We start from the raw sequence: 21732 nt of genomic DNA, 5'->3' as shown, positions 1-21732 counted from the left end.
AAAGCAGGTTGCTGCCCCTCTTCTGCCACCACTACCTTTTCCTGCTGATTTGTGCTTTATGTATCACCCTGTGCATCCTCCTCTACCTCAGTATAAAAATCCAGCAGGGTGCATGTACCTGAGCTCCTGCTTTTTGAGGGGAGGGTGAGAGGGTTAGAATAAGTGGCGCTGCATGCTGTATGTTAATGGCTTGCTTAGGGTCATTGGTTTCTTTCTCTGCTTTCTGTGGTGTGCCGAGGGTAAGAGGAGAGGAACATGGGTTACAATAGTGTCCTTATGAGAACCCTTTAGATATAGCTTATGGCAGAATGAAGCTCATGGTATTATGCTTCAGTGTATGTTTTAGTTTCAGTCAGTTAGTCTATGAATATGGTCAGAAGCAAGAGCTAGCCCTCATCTTGAGCTTCAGGTGGCCTTTAGGCTTCCCTGACTCCTGCTTCTTCAAAGGCCTCATGGCTTATTATCTCAAGGGTTGGCACTTCAAATAAGGTAACCGAATGCAGACTAATGGGCCCTCCTCCGATGCAGACTTGCTCCCTTCTATTGTATTTAGTATTCTTCTGTAAACAGAATAACAGAGTTATATGTGTTGAGAGATACACAGATGATACCCATGCATCATTGTGAAGCCCATGGAGTTTATGATTACATGCATCATTCAGCTACATTAGGAGGCAGGATTTGTTCTGGATGAGTGCAATTAAGGATTTGACTGAAGGAACACTTATAAGTATAAGTTGCAAATGCAAAGTGTACCTTGCTGCATAATGGGCATTCATGGATAATGTAGACAAACCATGGAGACTTAGCAGTTTGCATCCAAGGATCTCATGGGAAGCCAGGGAAGAAATAGCACACGCTGTGACTATAATTTTTTTAATTAAAAAAAAAATGTGCTCAAGAACTGGAGGATAGCAAATGTGATGTCCCCTTTTCACAAAGGGAGTCAGAGATAAGCCAGGAAATTATAGGCAAGTTAGATCATATGGGGAGCTGGCCATAGCATTATCTCCTTCTTGGAGTCTATAATATTGGAGGAAGTTATTAACTGCTCAAAGAGCACAAGTTATTCAATGAGATTTGGCACCAATTTCTAAAGGGCAGGTCATGCTTTATCAACCTTGCAGTATTAGTTGAAGAAACAACAAAGGAACGATAAAGAAAATGCAAAGGATGTGGTTTGTATGTATTTCCAAAAAGCATTTCATAAAATACCGCATAAGAGGTTTATGGTAAGGATAATAGCACATGGAAATAAGGGAAATATGGTCATATGGAAGATAGAAAAGCCTGAAGGGCAGAAAGCAGAGGTTAGGGGTAAAATAGTATTTCTTGAAGTGGAAAGATACAGTGAATGGTGTTTCACAGGGCTCTGTGTTGGAGCTGCACTTATTTACTATGTTCATAAATAATTCGGACTTTGGAATTGAGGGAGCAATGTCAGAATTTGCTGTTGACAAAACTGGAAAGTAGAGTAAATTATGACAAGGATTCTGAAAGACTTCAGGAAGACATGGCCTAACAAGTTAGGCATGAAGATGGTGAATGTAGTTCACAGTAGAAAAATGTGAAGTAGTACATTTTGGAAGCAAGAATATGGAAAGGAACTTTAATTTTAGAAGGTAGGATTTTAAATGGGATTAGAGGAGTCTTAGAGTGCAGATAGCCAGGTCATTCATTGAAGGTGCCAATACAAGCAGATGAGGCCATAGAATTGACAAGTGGAATCCTTAGTCTTGTGTCTAGCGGCATTGAATACTAAAGCAAGGAAGTAAAGTTTGGAGTTTGTGTACAGTTTTGGACACCCCATAATAGGAATGATATAAAGCCAATGGAAAATGTATTTCCAGGGTTGAGGGTTACGGTTATGAAGAATTTTTAACTACAGCTGATGAGGTTAAGTGTTGCCTGATTGTACTCTTCAAGATTATAAATAGTTCCAATAAAGTAAATGGTGATGGATTGCTTTCACAGACTGGTGGGATGGTAATAAGAGAGCACAAATTTAAGATAATCACAAAAAGAATTTAAAAGATTAAAATTCTCATTCTTCAGTAGTTGCTTTTCAATTTATATTACCTATTATATTACCAATTTATATTACCTATTATATTACCAATTTATATTACCTATTATATTACCAATTTATATTACCTATTCAACATTAATAGAAGAGCAGCCGTAGACAGTCCGAAACACATCAGGGTTCAAGCCCCTGCCTTAAAACCTAATGCTGGCCAACAAGCTGATGTGTGTACTACATCTGATTATGTTTTGAGCCCAAATCCTCATAAAAATATTGGCGAGAGGGCTATGACTGTAAGAGATTTGAAAGCCAGCATTAAATTCATGAAATGTAAGGAGACATTAAAAGTGTCCAGATTCACACATTAGATGCAAAAGTATGGTGCTGACACCTGACACTTTTTTTTAATGATGAAACTGGAAAGAAAACTAGATGACTATTGAGAAAATCGTTGGAGGTCATCTGGAAAAAACACATTCCCAATGAGATACTGTATGGAGACTTGGACAGAACAACAACAGTAATAAAGCATAGAAGGTTGAAACTTGATGGTCATTCCTTTAGAGCAAAAGATGAACTGGTTTTCGAGCTATTAATCTGGGAAACAAAATGCAGCAACAAAAATAGTCAGCCTAGAAATGTACAATACTCAACTTGTGCGAGATACAGAAATTGCCATATAAAAATTACCATCATGCATGGGATACAGAAATCTCTGGAAATGACAATGCTGCAAGAATGAATGCTCAGTGGGCAGTTTTTAGTGAATGTTTTAATTATAATGCTTGATAGTGTTTTCTTCCTCCTATTCTCTGTCCTGATGGAACACATTCCACAGTGTATCCAATTCCTAGGTTACAATGCACATTACTTGACACTGCAATGATTGAAATGCCTCCTCACTGAGAGTTGTCTCATTCCTTTTCAGGTGCACTGTGGGTGTGCATTGTATTGAATCCTCACTGCAAACCAGACGAGAAAGTCTCCTGGCTCCGACAGCTGAAGAAGTGGAATGACATGGATGTCTGTCCTCTGGAAGATGGAAACTATGGCAACGAGTTACCTAATATCACCAATGCCCTTCCTCAGAGTTCCAATCAGAATCAAGGTAAGTGTTGCACCACACCATGTAAGGGAGTCTTCTGTTTTCACTTTCTGGCTGTTGAAAAAAATCAAAAGTTTTACATCTTTTGGAATGATCATTTTATTTCTCTGAGGAATGTCAATTCACATAAATAATAATGTAGAACAGTAGATGCCGGGTAGCAAATGATAAGGCTATTACACATAGGGCTTAGATAACATGGTGATGGTAAACTGCAAATGTCTTCTTAACTCTGTAGTCAAATTCAATTACAACATACTGAACGTCACTGATGAGAGTTCTTCCCTGACCAACAATCATATTTTTTGTTACTATTAGTTTTAAGCCATGTTTATTTGATGGCCTCATTAATTTCAGGACTCCTTGTGGAACAGCCGCACTGAGGTCATGTGATACTGTTTGACACTCAGAATGGAGATTTACTTTTATAGAATTGGGTGTTGGGGGGATTTTAATGCAGAGATTAGGTAAGTAACAATCCATGCAGTGCCAGTAGTAACCCAAGGAGTAACTTTCAGCTTTAACTGCTTGTAACTTGATCACAAATGTTTTGTCTTAGTAACAGAAAAATGTAACTCATAATTATTTCTGAAAATTGGTTGCTTCAATTTTAACCAGAGGAAATGAGATGTAACCACCCCCTCAGGATACATCATTGGTCTATGTTACATGTCCTTTAAAATATTTCAACACTGAAACAATGGCTAGTAGGAAATAGTAATTCATGGCAAGTATACAGAGATATTAATTTACTATTAAAATAGAATTGTATATTGTCAGTCCTATTTTTATAAAAATGCTTTTGGTGAAAAATTTTAACCCGGTTTTCACTAACCAGTATAACCAATAAAGCTTAAGGGGGCTGTGTCAGAAACCTTTACACATTTGCAACTGTTAAAATGGATTTTGATTAACATCCTTTTTCTTTTAACCCATAATTTTTGTTTTCTCCCATTCTGCATCTGTTTTTATTTAGACAGTTGTTGCTAATAACCTGAATTGTAAGAAATATTGAGATCAAGGGTGAAGAATCTATAGAAATACAGAGGGAATCATCCTCTGCATATACGTTAAGGTCTTTTTGCTGGTTAAATATATGCAAATTGCACATGTTTAAAGTTGAGCCATGAAAACAATCTATTCCCTATTCTGTCATGATAATTTATTGCCAGTGGAAGCTTAAGTGACAGGTTAGTCAAAATTGTGTAAACTGAACATCTTAACAACAGAAAATGAGCCATTTGATCTTTAAAGAGCCTAACATATTTTCTGCTGCTAATGAATTGTGGAATATGAGGCATAATCCTAAAGAATTCCAACAATTACATAGCATTATTGGATAACATAGAATTTTACAGCACAGAAACAGACCATTTGGCCCAATAGGGCTATGCTGGTGTTTATACTCCACATGTTCCCTTAACAAAATACCCACAATCGTCCGAATGTTAATATGACCAGGCTCAAGATAGCTGGAAAAGTTGTTAGTAGAACCACTGATGCTGATGCCAAAAAATAAATGGTATTCAGTGGCCTGAAAGAGGTGGGATGACTGCAAGTCACACAAAGTCACAAGAATAAAGCCTCAAATGGAGTTGTCACCAGAGAAAACACTCACTGCAACTGAAAGGAGAGTGGTCTTCAGCTTTAATAATCCAAAGGATCGGGAGACTACACTGACTAGTAACTACATTGGGTAAGTTTATTTTCAAAATGTCTGTGTGTGTATTATTCTTTGTAATTGATTATACTCCATGTAGAACATGCCAATGTGGGCTAACTTGCTATGGATGCCAGTTTCACTTAAAATAGTTTATTACACCATAAATACTATATAATGCCCATTGTACTTTTGCATCTGCATTCCAGAAAGTTGGAGTTCAAAGTCTTATGCGGCACCCTTTTAAAATAAATTCTCTGCAGATGAAGCATGGTACAAAGTTATTCATAATTTCTACGTTTTGATCACAACAGATTCATTGGCATCTAAATCCATGATTGGTGGAAGAACCAATATGCTTGAAAAGGAAGATATTTCAGACATTTCAGAAGAGATGAGAATGAAATCTACCAGCACTAGCAAGATGCAGGGAGGATATCATTGGCATTGGAAGATTCTATACAAGGCCATCTAACAAAAGGCTGAGGTCATCCTAAGGGCCACTTGAAACTCACTGATAGCTCTGATAAGATATCAACCATGAGAATCAAGAAATCTTCACTTAACCAATCCAGATCTGGCAGGAAATGGGCTGGGTCGGGGGAAATTGTTCCAAAGAGTTGAAGCATAATGCTGTGCAGTTTGCTTTACACAGGCTACATGATGTAGTCCCATCTTTTATATTAGTAATCTTAGCATAGTTACACATGGAGGTTAACAGCATCACTAGTCTGCAACAAGTGACCCTCTCCACACATCAGGGAAGTCATTAGCAAGATACTTTTATTCTAAACCTACAGGTTTCCAGTTCCGTGTAGATTCCAGCAGGCAACACCTTGTTTATCCTGCCTGGCATTAATTCTACTTCTCACAGCCAAGATAGAGCTGTGCACCTGTGTGCGTATACATAGATGCACAGCTCTTTTATGGGATCCAGTAATATCCATTGTCATTTTGGGAATTCCTGTTCAGCTTGTATAATTTCATCTAAACTGTCACTGGAAAAATTAAGCTTCACTGGGGATTCTCTTAGTGTTTTTGAGACTTCTGGAGCCATACTCTGCAGTATCCTGTCCAACTCAATTGGTGTGAGATTGCTTCCTCCAGGATGTCTCACACCATTGCCCTTCAGAGTTAAGTAGGACCTAAACTCCAGAGTTGTACTGCCACTTTAGCATACTGAAAAGAGTAAATTAGTTTGCTGCAACGGTAAAGTTGTGGTATGAACATATCCAGAGAGTTCCTCTGATGGCCAGTTGGACATGAATGTAAAAACAGCACCAAGGACAATTATGGTTGATGTGACCCTTCAGTCAGAGGCTGGCCCTGTAGAGATTCATTTCAGTGGATCAAATTCACCAAAGTATACATTCAGTATAGTATATGGTATGATTCACACCTGTAACTTACTAGTCAAGTTAGCTATTAATTAATTAATTTTAAACAATTTACTTAACTTTTACTGGAAGAATTGTGATTTGTTCTTGGGTCGGGGTTGTACTGGCCAGATACATTTATTGCCCATACCTAGTTTCCTGAGAAGGTGGGAGTGGATTGCTTTCTGTGCAATGATTGTTTCTACAACAGAATGGCCACTTCAGATGGTATCAAGAGTCACCCACATACTGGGAACTAGCGTCACCTATAGGCCAGACCTGGTTGGGATGGCAGAACCCCTTCCTTGAAGGATATACATGAGCTAGTTAGGTTTTTGTGAAAATCTAACAGCTTTCATGGTTATTTTTTCTGATGCTAGCCCACATATTACCAGATCTATTGAATTAATAATTAACAATTTATCATCATCATCATAGGCAGTCCCTCGGAATCGAGGAAGACTTGCTTCCACTCTTAGCCTGAGCTCTTAGATGGCTGCACGGTCCAATACGAGAACCACAGTCTCTGTCACAGGTAGGACAGCTAGTCGTTGAAGGAAGGGATGGGTGGGATTGGTTTGCCGCACGCTCTTTCCGCTGCCTGCGCTCATCGCGGTGGGATTTGAACTCTCAACCTTTGGGTTGCTACTCCAGGACCGTGATCACTACAATAACAGATTGGTGATGTAAACAGTGAATTCAGGGTGTCTGTCTTCAGTGGACATATTGAAGATATTCATTTTCATTTTTGAAAATGCTGTTGTGTACAGCACTTTCAATTTCTGGAGTATGCATGCAACTGGCACTATCCGATCCTTTGGATTTAATTCCAAAGGTTAATTAAAGATTGCATTGCACCAACTTGTGAAAAATGCAGTGTATAATTCAAATTATTATATTTGAATGTTCTTTTGAATTAATTGCACAAAATAATGTAATTATAATGACAGTTTAATAAACATTATTTTTTACGACCTAGACTGCATGAGGTATTTCATCGTAGTGAAGGGTAGATGTATGACTCACCACCGATTTCTGTTAAGGGTTAACAAATCACACTGTTGAAGTAAGAGTTCGAAGACATTGGGAATTACTGAGTAGCACATGTGACTTGCAGAGCAGTGGTTTTCATAGATATTGTATGGTAACCTCAAGGAAATATTCAAACATTCCTGGGAACTCATCTTCCTAAAGATAGTGTCAGTTACCACTTGCTATTAATATATAGCAGAAGAAATAATATGCTGACAAATCGAGAAATCTGATGCATTTGTGAGACTTCCTGGGATCCCTTCATTTAAAAATATGTTTCAGAGAATATGCAGGAAATGCAGAAAAAAATTCTGTTCGATTAATCCATCCGTTGTAATTAACTTAATTCATTGCTTCAGTCAGTACATACTAATCTGTTAAAAATTGGGGTTAAATTGTATGCAGGGAAAAAGATTTGTAATAAGTGTAACTATTACCAATACTGCAAGGTAATTATCTGGTAGTATTGCAGTGCATAGGATGATTTCGGCAGGAGTGCTTAAATGATCTCATCATGTTAATCCCGTTTATTCATCTTCTTTGGACAAGCCATCTCAATAACTCCGCCTAACCAGTTTTAATCTCAATAATATCAACAGCACTCACCATTGCAAATGTAAATATTAAAATAACTTGGGGAAAGCAGCTTGAGAGAATTGCAGTTAATAATTTTTTACAGCTGTTTTAAAGTATATGGCACAATTCACCGTTTTGAAAGCCAATGCATATTTATTGAAATATAAATGTACAAAAATAGTCCGCCTCTGTTTGTGTGATTGCTTGACTTCTACTAGTAATTTAAAGGAGATGATAACTCTATACAAATATTATCACTGATATAACTTGGTGATTAAATTTCCCTTTGTGAATTAAAAGTTCCACTCCCTGGCAATGACATCCTTTTCCTTGATGATCACAAAATCCACCCCACAAATTACATAACTTAACTTGAAGCTCCCTCATGGAGCTCAGTAAACATCCAATTTTGGATGTTCTTTTTTTTAATTCAGTGGATGTGGGTGTCGCCAGCAAGGCCAGCATTTATTGGCCCTAATCGCTAATTGCCCTTGAGAAGCTGAGCTACCACTGCAGTCCGTGTGGTGAAGGTCTTTTCCGTAGCAGTTTGGTACAACTGAGTGGCTTGCTAGGCCAGTTCAGAAGGCAATTAAGAGTCAACTACATTGCTGTGGCCTGGAGTCACATATAGGCCAGACCAGGTAAGTACATGAGTGAACCAGATGGGTTTTTAACGAAAATTCATGGTCACCATTACTGATGCTAGCTTTTTATTCCAGATTTATTTAATTAACTGAACTTAAATTCCCCAGCTGCCATGGTGGGATTTGAACTCAGAAGAACATTTGAAATAGGAGCAGGAGTAGGCCATTTGGCCCCTCGAGCCTGCTCCATCATTCAATAAGATCATGGCTGATCTGATCATGCGCTCAGCTCCACTTCCCTGCCCGCTCCCCATAACCCTTTACTCCCTTATCGCGCAAAAATCTGTCTATCTCTGCCTTAAATATATTCAATGACACAGCCTCCACAGCTCACTGAGGCAGCGAATTCCACAGATTTATAACTCTCTGAGAAAAGAAATTCCTCCTCATCTTAGTTTTAAATGGGCGAACCCTTATTCTGAAACTATGCCCCCTAGTTCTAGATTCCAACATGAGTGGAAACATCCTCTCTGCATCTACCTTGTCGAGCCCCCTCATTATTTACATGTTTCAATAAGATCACCTCATTGGGCCCAAGTTTCGGCCTCAGTTGCTCCTGATTTTTTGGAGCAACTGGTGTGGAACGGAGTATCTTAGAAATTCAAATTCTCGGCATTTAGTTTGCTCCAGTTCTAGTCAGTTAGAACAGTTTCACTTTGGAACACAATTTTTTTTTCAAAAGGAGGCGTGTCCGGCCACTTACGCCTGTTTTCAAAGTTTCGGCAGTGAAAACTTACTCCAAACTAACTTAGAATGGAGTAAGTGAAGATTTTTGTACACTCGAAAAAACCTTGTCTACACTTTAGAAAATCAGGCGTAGGTTACAAATTAGGCGTAGAGAACGAGGTGGGGGGGAAGGGCGGGGGAAGGGAAGTCATTAAATTCTACAATCAATCCTTAGTTATACTTATACAAATATTATACAAATAAATCCAACCTGAATAAAAATTTATAAGCAAAGAAAAGATTAAATAAACCATGTTCCTACCTGTGTGAAACATCAGCAGCCTTCGAGCTGCTGTGCTTCAGGCAGGCCTTTCATGTTGGAGACAGGCAGGGGTGTGGCGTCAGTGTCTCGACGGCAGTTCCAACAGCGGCAGCAAGCAGCCTTCGGCTGAGCTGCTGTGCTGCAGGCAGGCCTTCATTCTGTTAGTGGCTGGCCGGCAGCCGAAGGATCAACACCGGACGCACGCAGCTTTTCAAGGGGGTTGAGGCCATTCGGCCATGGGATAGGAGCGGCGTCAGTGGCTGGCCGGCAGCCGAGTCCTTTTAAAAATGGCCGCGTGCCAATGTTTGTTTGACACTGCGCGTGTGCGCACGCTCCAACGCGCACGCGCAAGGTTGCCGGCACCACGTTGGCTCATTTAAATTGGACCCGCCCCCCACTACTTATAGAATTGGCGCGAGTGTTTGGCTCTGCCCCCCGCTGTGAAGAGCGCGCCGCGCCAAGCTAAGATCGAGCTCCGAGGAGCCGGAGAATATCAAAGTTTTTTTTCAAGCGCACTTTTAGGCGCAAAGAACAGGCGTCCAGCTCGGAGGTGCGCCGTATTCGGCGCGGGCCAAAACTTGAGGCCATTCTTCTAAACTCCAATGAGTATAGGCCCAACCTACTCAACCTTTCTTCAAAAGTCAAACCCTTCATCTCAGGAATCAACTGAGTGAATCTTCTCTGAACTGCCTCCAATGCCAGTATAGCCCTCCTTAAATAAGGAGAACAAAACTGTACTCAGTACTCTAGGTGTGGCCTCACCAATACCCTGTACAGTTGCAGCAGGACTTATCTGCTTTTATACTCCATCCCTCTTGCAATAAAGGCCAACGTTCCATTTGCCTTCCTGATTACTTGCTGCACCTGCATACTAACTTTTTATGTTTCATGCTCAAGGACTCCCAGGTCCCTCTGTAAAGCAGCATTTTGTAATTTTTCTTCATTTAAGTAATAATTTGCTTTTTTATTTTTTCTGCCAAAGTGGATAACCTCACTTTTTCCCACATTATACTCCATCTGACAAATTGTTGTCCACTCACTTAGCTTGTCTATATCCCTTTGCAGATTTGTTGTGTCCTCCTCACAACTTGCTTTCCCACCCATCTTTGTATCATCAGCAAACTTGGCTACATTACACTCAGTCCCTTCATCCAAATCATCAATATAGATTGTAAATAGTTGAGGCCCCATCATCGATCCCTGCGGCACCCCACTAGTTACTGTTTGCCATCCGGAAAATGAGCCATTTATCCCAACTCTCTGTTTTCTGTAAGTTAGCCAATCCTCTATCCATAATAAATATGTTACCCCCAACCCCATGAACCTTTATCTTGTGCAGTAACCTTTTATGTGGCACCTAATCGAATGCCTTCTGGAAATCTAAATACACCACATCCACTGGTTCCCCCTTATCCACCCTGCTCGTTACATCCTCAAAGAACTCCAGCAAATTTGTCAAACATGATTTCCCTTTCATAAAACCATGCTGACTCTGCTTGACTGAATTATGCTTTTCCAAATGTCCTGCTACTGCTTCCTTAATAATGGACTCCAGCATTTTAATGGACGACAGATGTTAGGCTAACTGATCTATAGTTTCCTGCTTTCTGTTTGCCACCTTTTTTAAATAGGGGTGTTAAATTTGTGGTTTTCCAATCCGCTGGGACCTCCCCAGAATCCAGGGAATTTTGGTAGACTACAACCAATGCATCCACTATCTCTGCAGCCACTTCTTTTAAGACCCTAGGATGCAGGCCATCAGGTCCAGGGGACTTGTCCACCTTTTGTCCCATTATTTTATCGAGTACTTCTTCTTTAGTGATTAGTAATTGTTTTAAGTTCCTCCCTCCCTATTCCCCTTGATTATCCAATATTGAGATGTTTTTAGTGTCTTTTACCATGAAGACCGATACAAAATATTTGTTCAAAGTCTCTGCCATTTCCCTGTTCCCAATCCTCTAAGGGACCAACATTTACTTTAGCCACTATCTTCCTTTTTATATACCTGTAGAAACTCTTACTATCTGTTTTTATATTTCTTGCTGATTTACTGATCTATTTTTCCTCTCTCTTATTTTTTTAGTCGCTCTTTGCTGTTTTTTTTTTAAGTTTCCCAATCCTCTGGCTTCCCACTAATCCTGGCCACTTTCTATGCCATTGTTTTCAATTTGATACCATCCTTTATAACCACGAATGGTTATCCATTCTCTTAAAGTCTTTCCTTCTCATTGGAATATATTTTTGTTGAACGTTATGAAATATCTCCTTAAATGTCTGCAACTGCTCATCAACCGTTCCACACTTTAATCTATTTTCCCAGTCCATTTTTGCCAACTCTGCCGTCATACCTTTTTGATCTCCTTTATTTAAGCTTAGGACACTGGTTTGAGATCCAACTTTCTCACCCTCCAACTGAATTTGAAATTCAACCATGGTATGATCACTCTTTCACAGAAACATAGAAACATAGAAAATAAGTGCAGGAGTAGGCCATTCGGCCCTTCGAGCCTGCACCACCATTCAATAAGATCATGGCTGATCATTCACCTCAGTACCCATTTCCTGCTTTCTCTCCATACCCCTTGATCCCTTTAATCCATAAGGGCCATATCTAACTCCCTCTTGAATATATCCAATGAACTGGCATCAACAACTCTCTGCCATAAGGAATTCCACACGTTAACAACTCTCTGAGTGAAGAAGTTTCTCCTCATCTCAGTCCTAAATGGCTTACCCCTTATCCTTAGACTGTGTCCCCTGGTTCTGGACTTGCCCAACATCGGGAACATTCTTCCTGCATCTAACCTGTCCAGTCCCGTCAGAATTTTATATGTTTCTATGAATCCCCTCTCATCCTTCTAAACTCCAGTGAGTACAGGCCCAGTTGATCCAGTCTCTTCTCATATGTCTGTCCTGCCATCCCGAGAATCAGTGTGGTGCACTCCCTGAATAGCAAGAACGTCTTTCCTCAGATTAGGAGACCAAAACTGAACACAATATTCCAGGTGAGGCCTCACCACGGCCCTGTATAACTGCAGTAAGACCTCCCTGCTCCTATACTCAAATCCCCTAGCTATGAAGGCCAACATATTATTTGCCGCCTTCACCGCCTGCTGTACCAATGTTCAGTGACTTATGTACCATGACACCCAGGTCTCGCTGCACCTCCCCTTTTCCTAATCTGCCGCCATTCAGATAATATTCTGCCTTCATGTTTTTGCCCACAAAGTGGATAACCTCACATTTATCCACATTATACTGCATCTGCCATGCATTTGCCCACGCACCTAACCTGTCCAAGTCACCCTGCAGCCTCTTAGCATCCTCCTCACAGCTCACACCACCACCCAGCTTAGTGTCATCTGCAAACTTGGAGCTATTACACTCAATTCCTTCATCTAAATCATGGATGTATATTGTAAATAGCTAGAGTCCTAGCACTGAGCCCTGCGGCACCCCACTGGTCACTGCCTGCCATTCTGAAAAGGATCCGTTTATCCCGATTCTCTGCCTCCTGTCTGCCAACCAGTTCTCTATCCATGTCAGTATGTTACCCCCAATATCCTGTGCTTTAATTTTGCATACCAATCTTTTGTGTGGGACCTTGTCAAAAGCCTTTTGAAAGTCCAAATAGACCACATCCACTGGTTCTCCCTTGTCCACTCTTTGGGCCCAAGTTTCGGCCTCAGTTGCTCCTGATTTTTTGGAGCAACTGTTGTAGAACGGAGTATCTTAGAAATTCAAATTCTTGTCATTTAATTTGCTCCAGTTCTAGTCAGTTACAACAGTTTCACTTTGGAACAGAATTTTTTTTTCAAAAGGGGGTGTGTCCGGCCACTTACGCCTGTTTTCAAAGTTTCGGCAGTGAAAACTTACTCCAAACTAACTTAGAATGGAGTAAGTGAAGATTTTTGTACGCTCGAAAAACCTTGTCTACACTTTAGAAAATCAGGCGTAGGTTACAAATTAGGCGTAGGGAACGAGGTGGGGGGGGGGGGGGGAAGGGAAGTCATTAAATTCTACAATCAATCCTTAGTTATACTTATACAAATATTATACAAATAAATCCAACCTGAATAAAAATTTATAAGCAAAGAAAAGATTAAATAAACCATGTTCCGACCTGTGTGAAACATCAGCAGCCTTCGAGCTGCTGTGCTTCAGGCAGGCCTTTCATGTTGGAGACAGGCAGGGGTGTGGCGTCAGTGTCTCGACGGCAGCCCCAACAGCGGCAGCAAGCAGCCTTCGAGCTGAGCTGCGGTGCTTCAGGTAGGCCTTCATTCTGTTAGTGGCTGGCCGGCAGCCGAAGGATCAACACCGGAGGCACGCAGCTTTTCAAGGGGGCTGAGGCCATTTGGCCATGGGATAGGAGCGGCGTCAGTGGTTGGCCGGCAGCCAAAGGGTCAACACCAGACGCACGCAGCTTTTCAAGAGGGTTGAAGCCATTCGGCCACGCTTAAGGGGCGGCGTCAGTGGCTCGATGGCAGCTGAGTCCTTTTAAAAATGGCCGAGTGCCAACGTTTGTTTGACACTGCGCGTGCGCGTTGGCTCATTTAAATTGGACCCGCCCCCCACTACTTACAGAATCGGCACGAGTGTTTGGCTCCGCCCCTCGCTGTGAAGAGCGCGCCGCGCCAAGCTAAGATCGAGCTCCAAGGAGCCGGAGAATCTCAAAGTTTTTTTCTAGTGCACTTTTAGGCGCGAAGAACAGGCGTCCAGTTCGGAGGTGCGCCGTTTTCGGCGCGGGCCGAAACTTGGGGCCTATGAGTTAAATCCTCTCAAAATTCCAGATTTGTCAAGCATGATTTCTCTTTCATAAATCCATGCTGACTTGGACCGAACCTGTCACTGCTTTCCAAATGCGCTGTTGTTTCATCTTTAATAATTGATTTCAACATTTTCCCCACTACTGATGTCAGGCTAACCCGTTTTCTCTCTCCCTCCTTTTTTAAAAAGTGGTGTTACATTAGCTACCCTCCAGTCCATAGGAACTGATCCAGAGTCGATAGACTGTTGGAAAATGATCACCAATGCATCCACTATTTCTAGGGCCTCTTCCATAAGTGCTCTGGGATGCAGACTATCAGGCCTTGGGGATTTATCGGCCTTCAATCCCATCAATTTCCCTAACACAATTTCCTACCTAATAAGGATTTCCTTCAGTTCCTCCTTCTCACTTAGCCCTCGGTCCCCTAGTATTTCCGGAAGATTATTTGTGTCTTCCTTTGTGAAGACAGAACCAAAGTATTTGTTGAATTGGTCTACCATTTCTTTGTTCCCCATTATAAATTCACTTGAATCTGACTGCAAGGGACTTACGTTTGTCTTCACTAATCTTTTTCTCTTCACATATCTATAGAAGCTTTTGCAGTCAGTTTTTATGTTCCCAGCAAGCTTCCTCGCATGCTCTATTTTCCCCCTCCTAATTAAGCCCTTTGTCCTCCTCTGCTGAATTCTAAATTTCTCCCAGTCCTCAGGTTTGCTACCTTTTCTGGCCAATTTATATGCCTCTTCCTTGGTTTTAACTCTATCCTTAATTTCCCTTGTTAGCCATGGTTGAGCCACCTTCCCCGTTTTATTTTTTACTCCAGACAGGGATGTAGAATTGTTGATGTTCATCCATGTGATCTTTAAATGTTTGCCATTGCCTAACGACCATCAACCCTTTAAGTATCATTTGCCAGTCTATTCTAGCCAATTCATGTCTCATACCATCAAAGTTACCTTTCCTTAAATTCAAGACCCTCGTCTCTGAGCTAACTGTGCCACTCTCCATCTTAATAAAGAATTCTACCATATTATGGTCACTCTTCCCCAAGGGGCTTCGCACAACAAGATTGCTAATTAGTCCTTTCTCATTACACATCACCCAGTCTAGGATGGCCAGCCGTCTAGTTGGTTCCTTGACATATTGGTCTAGAAAACATCCCTAATACACTCCAGGAAATCCTCCTCCACCATATTGCTACCAGTTTGGTTAACCCAATCTATATGTAGATTAAAGTCGCCCATGATAACTGCTGTACCTTTATTGCACACATCCCTAATTTCTTGTTTGATGCTGTCCCCAACCTCACTACTACTGTTTGGTGGTCTGTACACAACTCCCACTAGCGTTTTCTGCCCTTTTGGTATTCCACAGCTCCACCCATACAGATTCCACATCATCCAAGCTAATGTCCTTCCTTACTATTACGTTAATTTCCTCTTTAACCAGAACGCTACCCTACCTCTTTTTCCTTTCTGTCTATCCTTCCTGAATGTTGTATACCCCTGGATGTTGAGTTCCCAGCCTTGGTCACCCTGGAGCCATGTCTCCGTGATGCCAACTATATCATATTCATTAATTGCTGCCTGTGCAGTTAATTCGTCCACCTTATTACGAATACTCCTCATATTGAGGCACAGAGCCTTCAGGCTTGTCTTTTTAACACACTTTGCCCCTTTAGAATTTTGCTGTAATGTGGTCCTTTTTGATTTTTGCCTTGGGTTTCTCTGCCCTCCACTTTTACTTGTCTTCTTTCTATCTTTTGCTTCTGCCCTCATTCAACATCCTTTTGTTTCTCTGCATAGATTCCCATCCCCCTGCCATATTAGTTTAACCCCTCCCCAACAGCACTAGCAAACACTCCCACTGTTGCATTGGTTCCGGTCCTGCCCAGGTGCAGACTGTCTGGTTTATACTGGTCCCACCTCCCCTAGAACCGGTTCCAGTGTCCCAGGAATTTGAATCCCTCCCTTCTACACCACTCCTCAAGCCACGTATTCATCTGAGCTATCCTGCAATTCCTACTCTGACTATCACGTGACGCTGGTAGCAATCCTGAGATTACTACCTTTGAGGTCCTACTTTTTAATTTAGCTCCCTAAATTCAGCTTGTAGGGCATTATTCCATTTTTTCCGATATCGTTGATACCTATATGCACCTCAACAACTGGCTGTTCACCCTCCCCCTGCAGCCGCTCCGAGATATCCTTGACCCTTGCACTAGGGAGGCAATATATCAACCTGGAGACTCGATTGCGGCCGCAGAAACATCTGTCTATTCCCCTTACAATAGAATCCCCTACCGCTACAGCTCTCCCACTCTTTTTCCTGACCTTCTGTGCAGCAGAGCCACCCACGGTGCCATGGACTTGGCTGCTGCTGCCCTTCCCTGATGAGTCATCCCCCCAACATTACCCAAAACGGTGTATCTGTTTTGGAGGGGGATGACTGCAGGGGACCACTGCACTACTTTCCTTCCACTGCTCTTCCTGTTGGTCACCCAATCCCTATCTGTCTGTGTAACCTTTACCTGCGGTATGACCAACTCACTAAATGTGCTATTCACGGCATCCTCAGCATCGCGGATGCTCCAAAGTGAATCCACCTGCAGCTCCAGTGCCGCAATGCGGTCTGTCAGGAGCTGCAGCAGGACACACTTCCCGCACATATAGTCGTCAGGGACACTGGAAACGTCCCTGAGTTACCTCATAGCACAGGGGAAGCATGACACGTGTCCAAGCTCTCCTGTCATGACTTAACCCCTAAATTAACTTAATTTGGCAACAACAATGATAAAGGTTACCTACTGATGAAGGAAAAGAAAAAGAAAAACTACTCACCAATCACCAGCCAATCACTTAACCCCTTGGCTGTGATGTCACCCTTCGATTTCCTTCTACTTTTTTGCTTTCTCTCCCTGCAGCTGCACCAGCTAGCCTCTCCGATGATGAACTCCCGCCGCTCCGACTGATGGGCCTTTTATAGGTTTCCCTCTGACCTCCCACTGGCCTCTCCGACGATGAACTCCCGCCGCTCCGACTGATGGGCCTTTTATAGGCCTCCCGCTGGCCTCTCCGATGACGATCTTTCCTCGACGATCCTTTACTAGCAGATCATTTATTAATCCTGTCTCATTACACAGTACCAGATATAAGATAGCCTGCTCCCAGATTGGTTCTACAACGTACTGTTAAAGGAAACTATCCCGGATACACTCCATGAACTCTTCCTCAAGGCTACCTTGGCCAATTTGATTTGCCCAATCAATATGAAGATTAAAATTGCTCATGATTATTGCCATTCCTTTTTTACAAGCCTCCATTATTTCATGATTTATACTCCATCCAACAGTGCAGCTACTGTTAAGAGGCCTATAGACGACGCCCACCAGTGACTTCTTCCCTTTATTATTCCTTATCTCCACCCAAACTGATTCTACATCTTGATCTTCTGAGCCAGTATCATTTCTCACCACTGCACTGATCTCATCCTTTATGAGCAGAGCTACCCCACCTCCTTTTCCTTTCTGTCTATCCTTCCGAATTGTAAAATGCCCGTGAATGTTTAGTTCCCAGCCTTGGTCACCTTGCATCCACATCTCTGTAATGGCTATCAGATCATACCCATTTACATCTATTTGTGCCGTCAACTCATCTCTTTTGTGATGAATGCTGTGTGCATTTAGATAAAGAGCTTTTAATTTTGTTTTTTTTACCATTTTTTCCTGCTTTGACCCCACTTTCTGATACACTTTTATGTTTATATATTCTGTCCCTTCCTGTCATACTCTGGTTGCCATTTGCCTCAATGCTACTCTGCTCTATTGCCTTCTCCTTGCTCTTTGACTTTTTAAATTTCCACTCATCTGAACTCCCCCCCCCCCCCCCCAACTAATCAGTTTAAAGCCCTCTCTACAGCCCTAGTTATTTGATTCGCCAGGACACTCGTCCCAGCATGGTTCAAGTGAAGCCCGCCCCATCAGAACAGCTCCCTCTTACCCCAGTACTCGTGCCGTTGCCCATGAACCAAAACCCATTTCTTACACACCAGTCTTTGAGCCACACGTTTTACTCTCCGATCTTATTTACCCGATGCAAATTTGCTCATGGCTCAGGTAGTGATCCAGAGATTATTACATTTGTGGTTTTGCTTTTTAATTTGGCCCCTAGCTGCTCATACTCCCTCAGCAGAACCTTTTTATTTGCCCTACCTATGTCGTTGGTACCCACGTGGACCACAACAACTGGATCTTCCCCTCCCACTCCATGTTCCTCTCCAGCCCTGTGGAGATGTCCTTAACCCTGGCACTGGGCAGGCAACACAGCCTTTGGGACTCACGCTTTCGGCTGCAGAGAACTGTATCTATCTCCCTAATGATACTGTCCCCTACCACTACTATGTTTCTTTTTACTCCCCCCTGTACCATGGTGCTGTGGTCAGTTTGTTCATCCTCCCTGCAGTTCCTGCTCTCGTCCACACACAAGGCAAGAATCTCGTACCTGTTGGACAACTCATGTCTCCGGACTCATTAGTCCAGGCTTCTGGATTACTAGTCCAGTAACGTAACCACTACGCTACACTACCATACCCTTACAGCTAGTGGAGTTCAGTAGACAACTGATTTTGAATGTCATCAGAATTGTTTTTGCTGTTCTTATTTTATTTAAAAAAAATCTCCAATCAGTCTGGAACTAATGGTTCATAATGTGTGGAGGGGGGAAATTGAAATCTGAGACCAAGTCTCATTCCATGGAAAGGATGAGCTAGAGATGATACTTCAACATGTCCACTCAACATAGACACCCTAAATTAGCTGTTAGCAGTTAAATAGTTTCTTTTGCATGGAGTTTGTGCTCATCAAGGAGAAGGGTCACTATCATTGCAAGGGAGTAGAAATTTCCTTCCATCAGCATTAAAGTCAGAAGTACCACCAGCGCTGCCTCCGCAAGATCCTGCAAATCCATTGGGAGGATAGACGAACCAACGTCAGTGTTCTCGATCAGGCCAACATCCCCATCATCGAAGCACTGACCACACTCAACCAGCTCCGTTGGGCGGGCCACATTGTCCACATGCCCGACACGAAACTCCCAAAGCAAGCGCTGTACTCGGAACTCCTACACGACAAGCAAGCCCCAGATGGGCAGAGGACACCCTCAAAGCCTCCTTGATAAAGTGCAACATCCCCACCGGCACCTGGGAGTCCCTGGCCCAAGACCTCCCTAAGTGGAGGAAGAGCATCCGGGAGGGAGCTGAGCTCCTCAAGGCTCGTCGCCGAGAGCATGCAGAAACCAAACGCTGACAGCGGAAGGGACATGTGGAAAACTAGACTCCCCACCCACCCTTTCCTTCAACCACTGTCTGTCCCACCTGTGACAGAGACTAATTCCCGTATTGGACTGTACAGTCACCTGAGAACTCTCTTTTAGAGTGGAAACAAGTCTTCCTCGATTTTGAGGGACTGCCTATGATGATGATGATAAAGTCAGGTAAAAGCACAGACAACTACAGAGTAAAATTACCTTTTGTACAGTCCCAAAAACAGAAGATCACCACATACTGCACTAGCATGATTTTTTTCACTTCCCATACCAGAAATCCTTATTCCTTTCAAGGAACATTACTTAATGCCTCTCTCAGATTGCCAAATAAGCGGCAATTTTGTACTATGGTCCATACCCATCAAAACTGGGTTGAGTTTAGCTAAACTAATTTCACAAGGACAAAAGATGGAAATGTTGCTTCTCATCAGTCAGAGATAGTATAAACCCAAGTCTCACAGCTAGAAAGTGACATTTATGACCTATTTATTCCTCCCAGGTTATAGAAAAATTAAATAACTATTGCAGGCCATGGAATAACTCAGACTAAGTACCTACCAGTTTAAGATGCTGACCTGTAGAGTGACATTATTTAAAATTTATAAGATAACTATTTAAATATAAAATTCAATCTCTCTGGGGGTGGCGGGGGGAGCCAGTGTATTGTCTCCACAGATCTAATTTATATTGTCTGCATCTTGCTCCTTAATGTCTTATGACTGCATTTCTGTGCTTTCATTTTATAATACACATCACTTCACATCGCTGTACCACTGCCTCATTTGGCTCACACAGACATGTACCCATGTTGACGTGATTGATGCTTGCATTGTGATATGCATTCCTCTCCTAGTTATTACACTGCTTTGCATTGAGTTGAAATGGTGCTGTCTTCTAAATATGGTAAATGTTATTTGTCTATTGTACCAAACTTTCCTCACGCATGCCATTAACGTGTGGCGTGAGCTGCTATTGTTCAGGATTTTGGCTTGTATATCCAGATGTTGAATTGCTAATCTCTCTAATGCTCTTGGAATGAGGAATGAAGCACTGAGTAGAGGGTAGATGCTTTTTTTTTTCTCCATCCACTCGACAGCGAAGGTAGGAAAATTTTAAGCGAGTGACCACAGACCACCTACTAGTGATCGTGGAACAGAATTTTTAGAGGTTTGTGACAGTTCACCTTCCTTCCCTTTTGGCTGGGGAATTTGGAGGATAACCAAAAATTACAACACATTAACAGAATTTTCAATCGGGATATTATCAATTCAATTCTTTAAAAAAAAATGTTAAAGAAAAACTTGCATTTATAAAACGCCAATCACAATTTCAGGATGTCCCAAAATTCTTTACAGCCAATTAAGTACTCTTGAAGTGTAGTCATTTTTGTAATGTAGGAAACACGGGGTCAAGGATGTCACAAAGCGGCTGTCAGGCATTCTGGGGGCAGAGGGTGAACAGCCAGAGGTTGTGGTCCATATCGGGACCAATGACATAGGTAGAGAGAGGGATGAGGTACTGCAGGCAGAGTTTAGAGAGCTAGGAGAGAGATTAAAAAGCAGGATTAAAAAGGTAGTAATCTCCGGATTACTCCCAGTGCCACGAGCTAGTGAGTATAGAAATAGGAGGATAGAGCAGATGAATGTGTGGCTGGAGAGATGGTGCAGGAGGGAGGGCTTTAGTTTCGTGAGGCATTGGGACCATTTCTGGGGGAGGTGGGACCTATACAAGCCGGACGGGTTGCACCTCAACAGAGCTGGGACCAATATCCTTGCAGGGGGATTTGCTAGTGCTGTTGGGGAGGGTTTAAACTGGCATGGCAGGGGGTTGCGAACCTGAGAATAGATTCAGTAGGGAGGGGAGTAAAGCTGGAATTAGAAAGCAAAAATGAAGAAAGTGAGTTTGAAGGACAGAGGAAACAAGCAGGAAAAAAGGGTAAAAAAACAAATTTAAAAGCTCTTTGTCTAAATGCATGTAGCATTCGTAACAAAATAGATGAGTTGATGGTACAAATGGGTATGATCTGATAGCCATTACAGAGATGTGGTTGCAAGGTGACCAGGACTGGGAACTAAATATTATGGGGTATTTGAGAATTCAGAAGGACAGACAGAAAGGAAAAGAAGGTTGGGTCGCTCTGTTGATCAAGGATGGAATCAATTAAATAATGAGAAATGATATTGGCTCAAATGATCAGGATGCTGAAACCGTTTGGGTGGAGATAAGGAATAATAAG

At 42.1% G+C, this 21732-nt stretch overlaps 1 protein-coding gene across 2 annotated transcripts in view; it reads left to right on the top strand.

The window, feature by feature from the left end:
- The window catches only part of zswim5 (zinc finger, SWIM-type containing 5), a 316910-nt gene that overhangs the window by 245597 nt on the left and 49581 nt on the right, over positions 1 to 21732 (top strand). For both annotated transcript variants that reach the window (XM_070886765.1, XM_070886764.1), the window contains exon 5: positions 2955 to 3134. In XM_070886765.1, coding sequence (XP_070742866.1) covers positions 2955 to 3134 — 180 coding nt within the window. The remainder of the gene's footprint in view (positions 1 to 2954; positions 3135 to 21732) is intronic.

Source organism: Pristiophorus japonicus, chromosome 8, assembly GCF_044704955.1.
Source record: "Pristiophorus japonicus isolate sPriJap1 chromosome 8, sPriJap1.hap1, whole genome shotgun sequence".
Lineage (NCBI taxonomy): Eukaryota > Metazoa > Chordata > Chondrichthyes > Pristiophoridae > Pristiophorus > Pristiophorus japonicus.
Note: the sequence above shows the minus strand (reverse complement) of the source record. Positions and strands in the feature narration are given on the sequence as shown.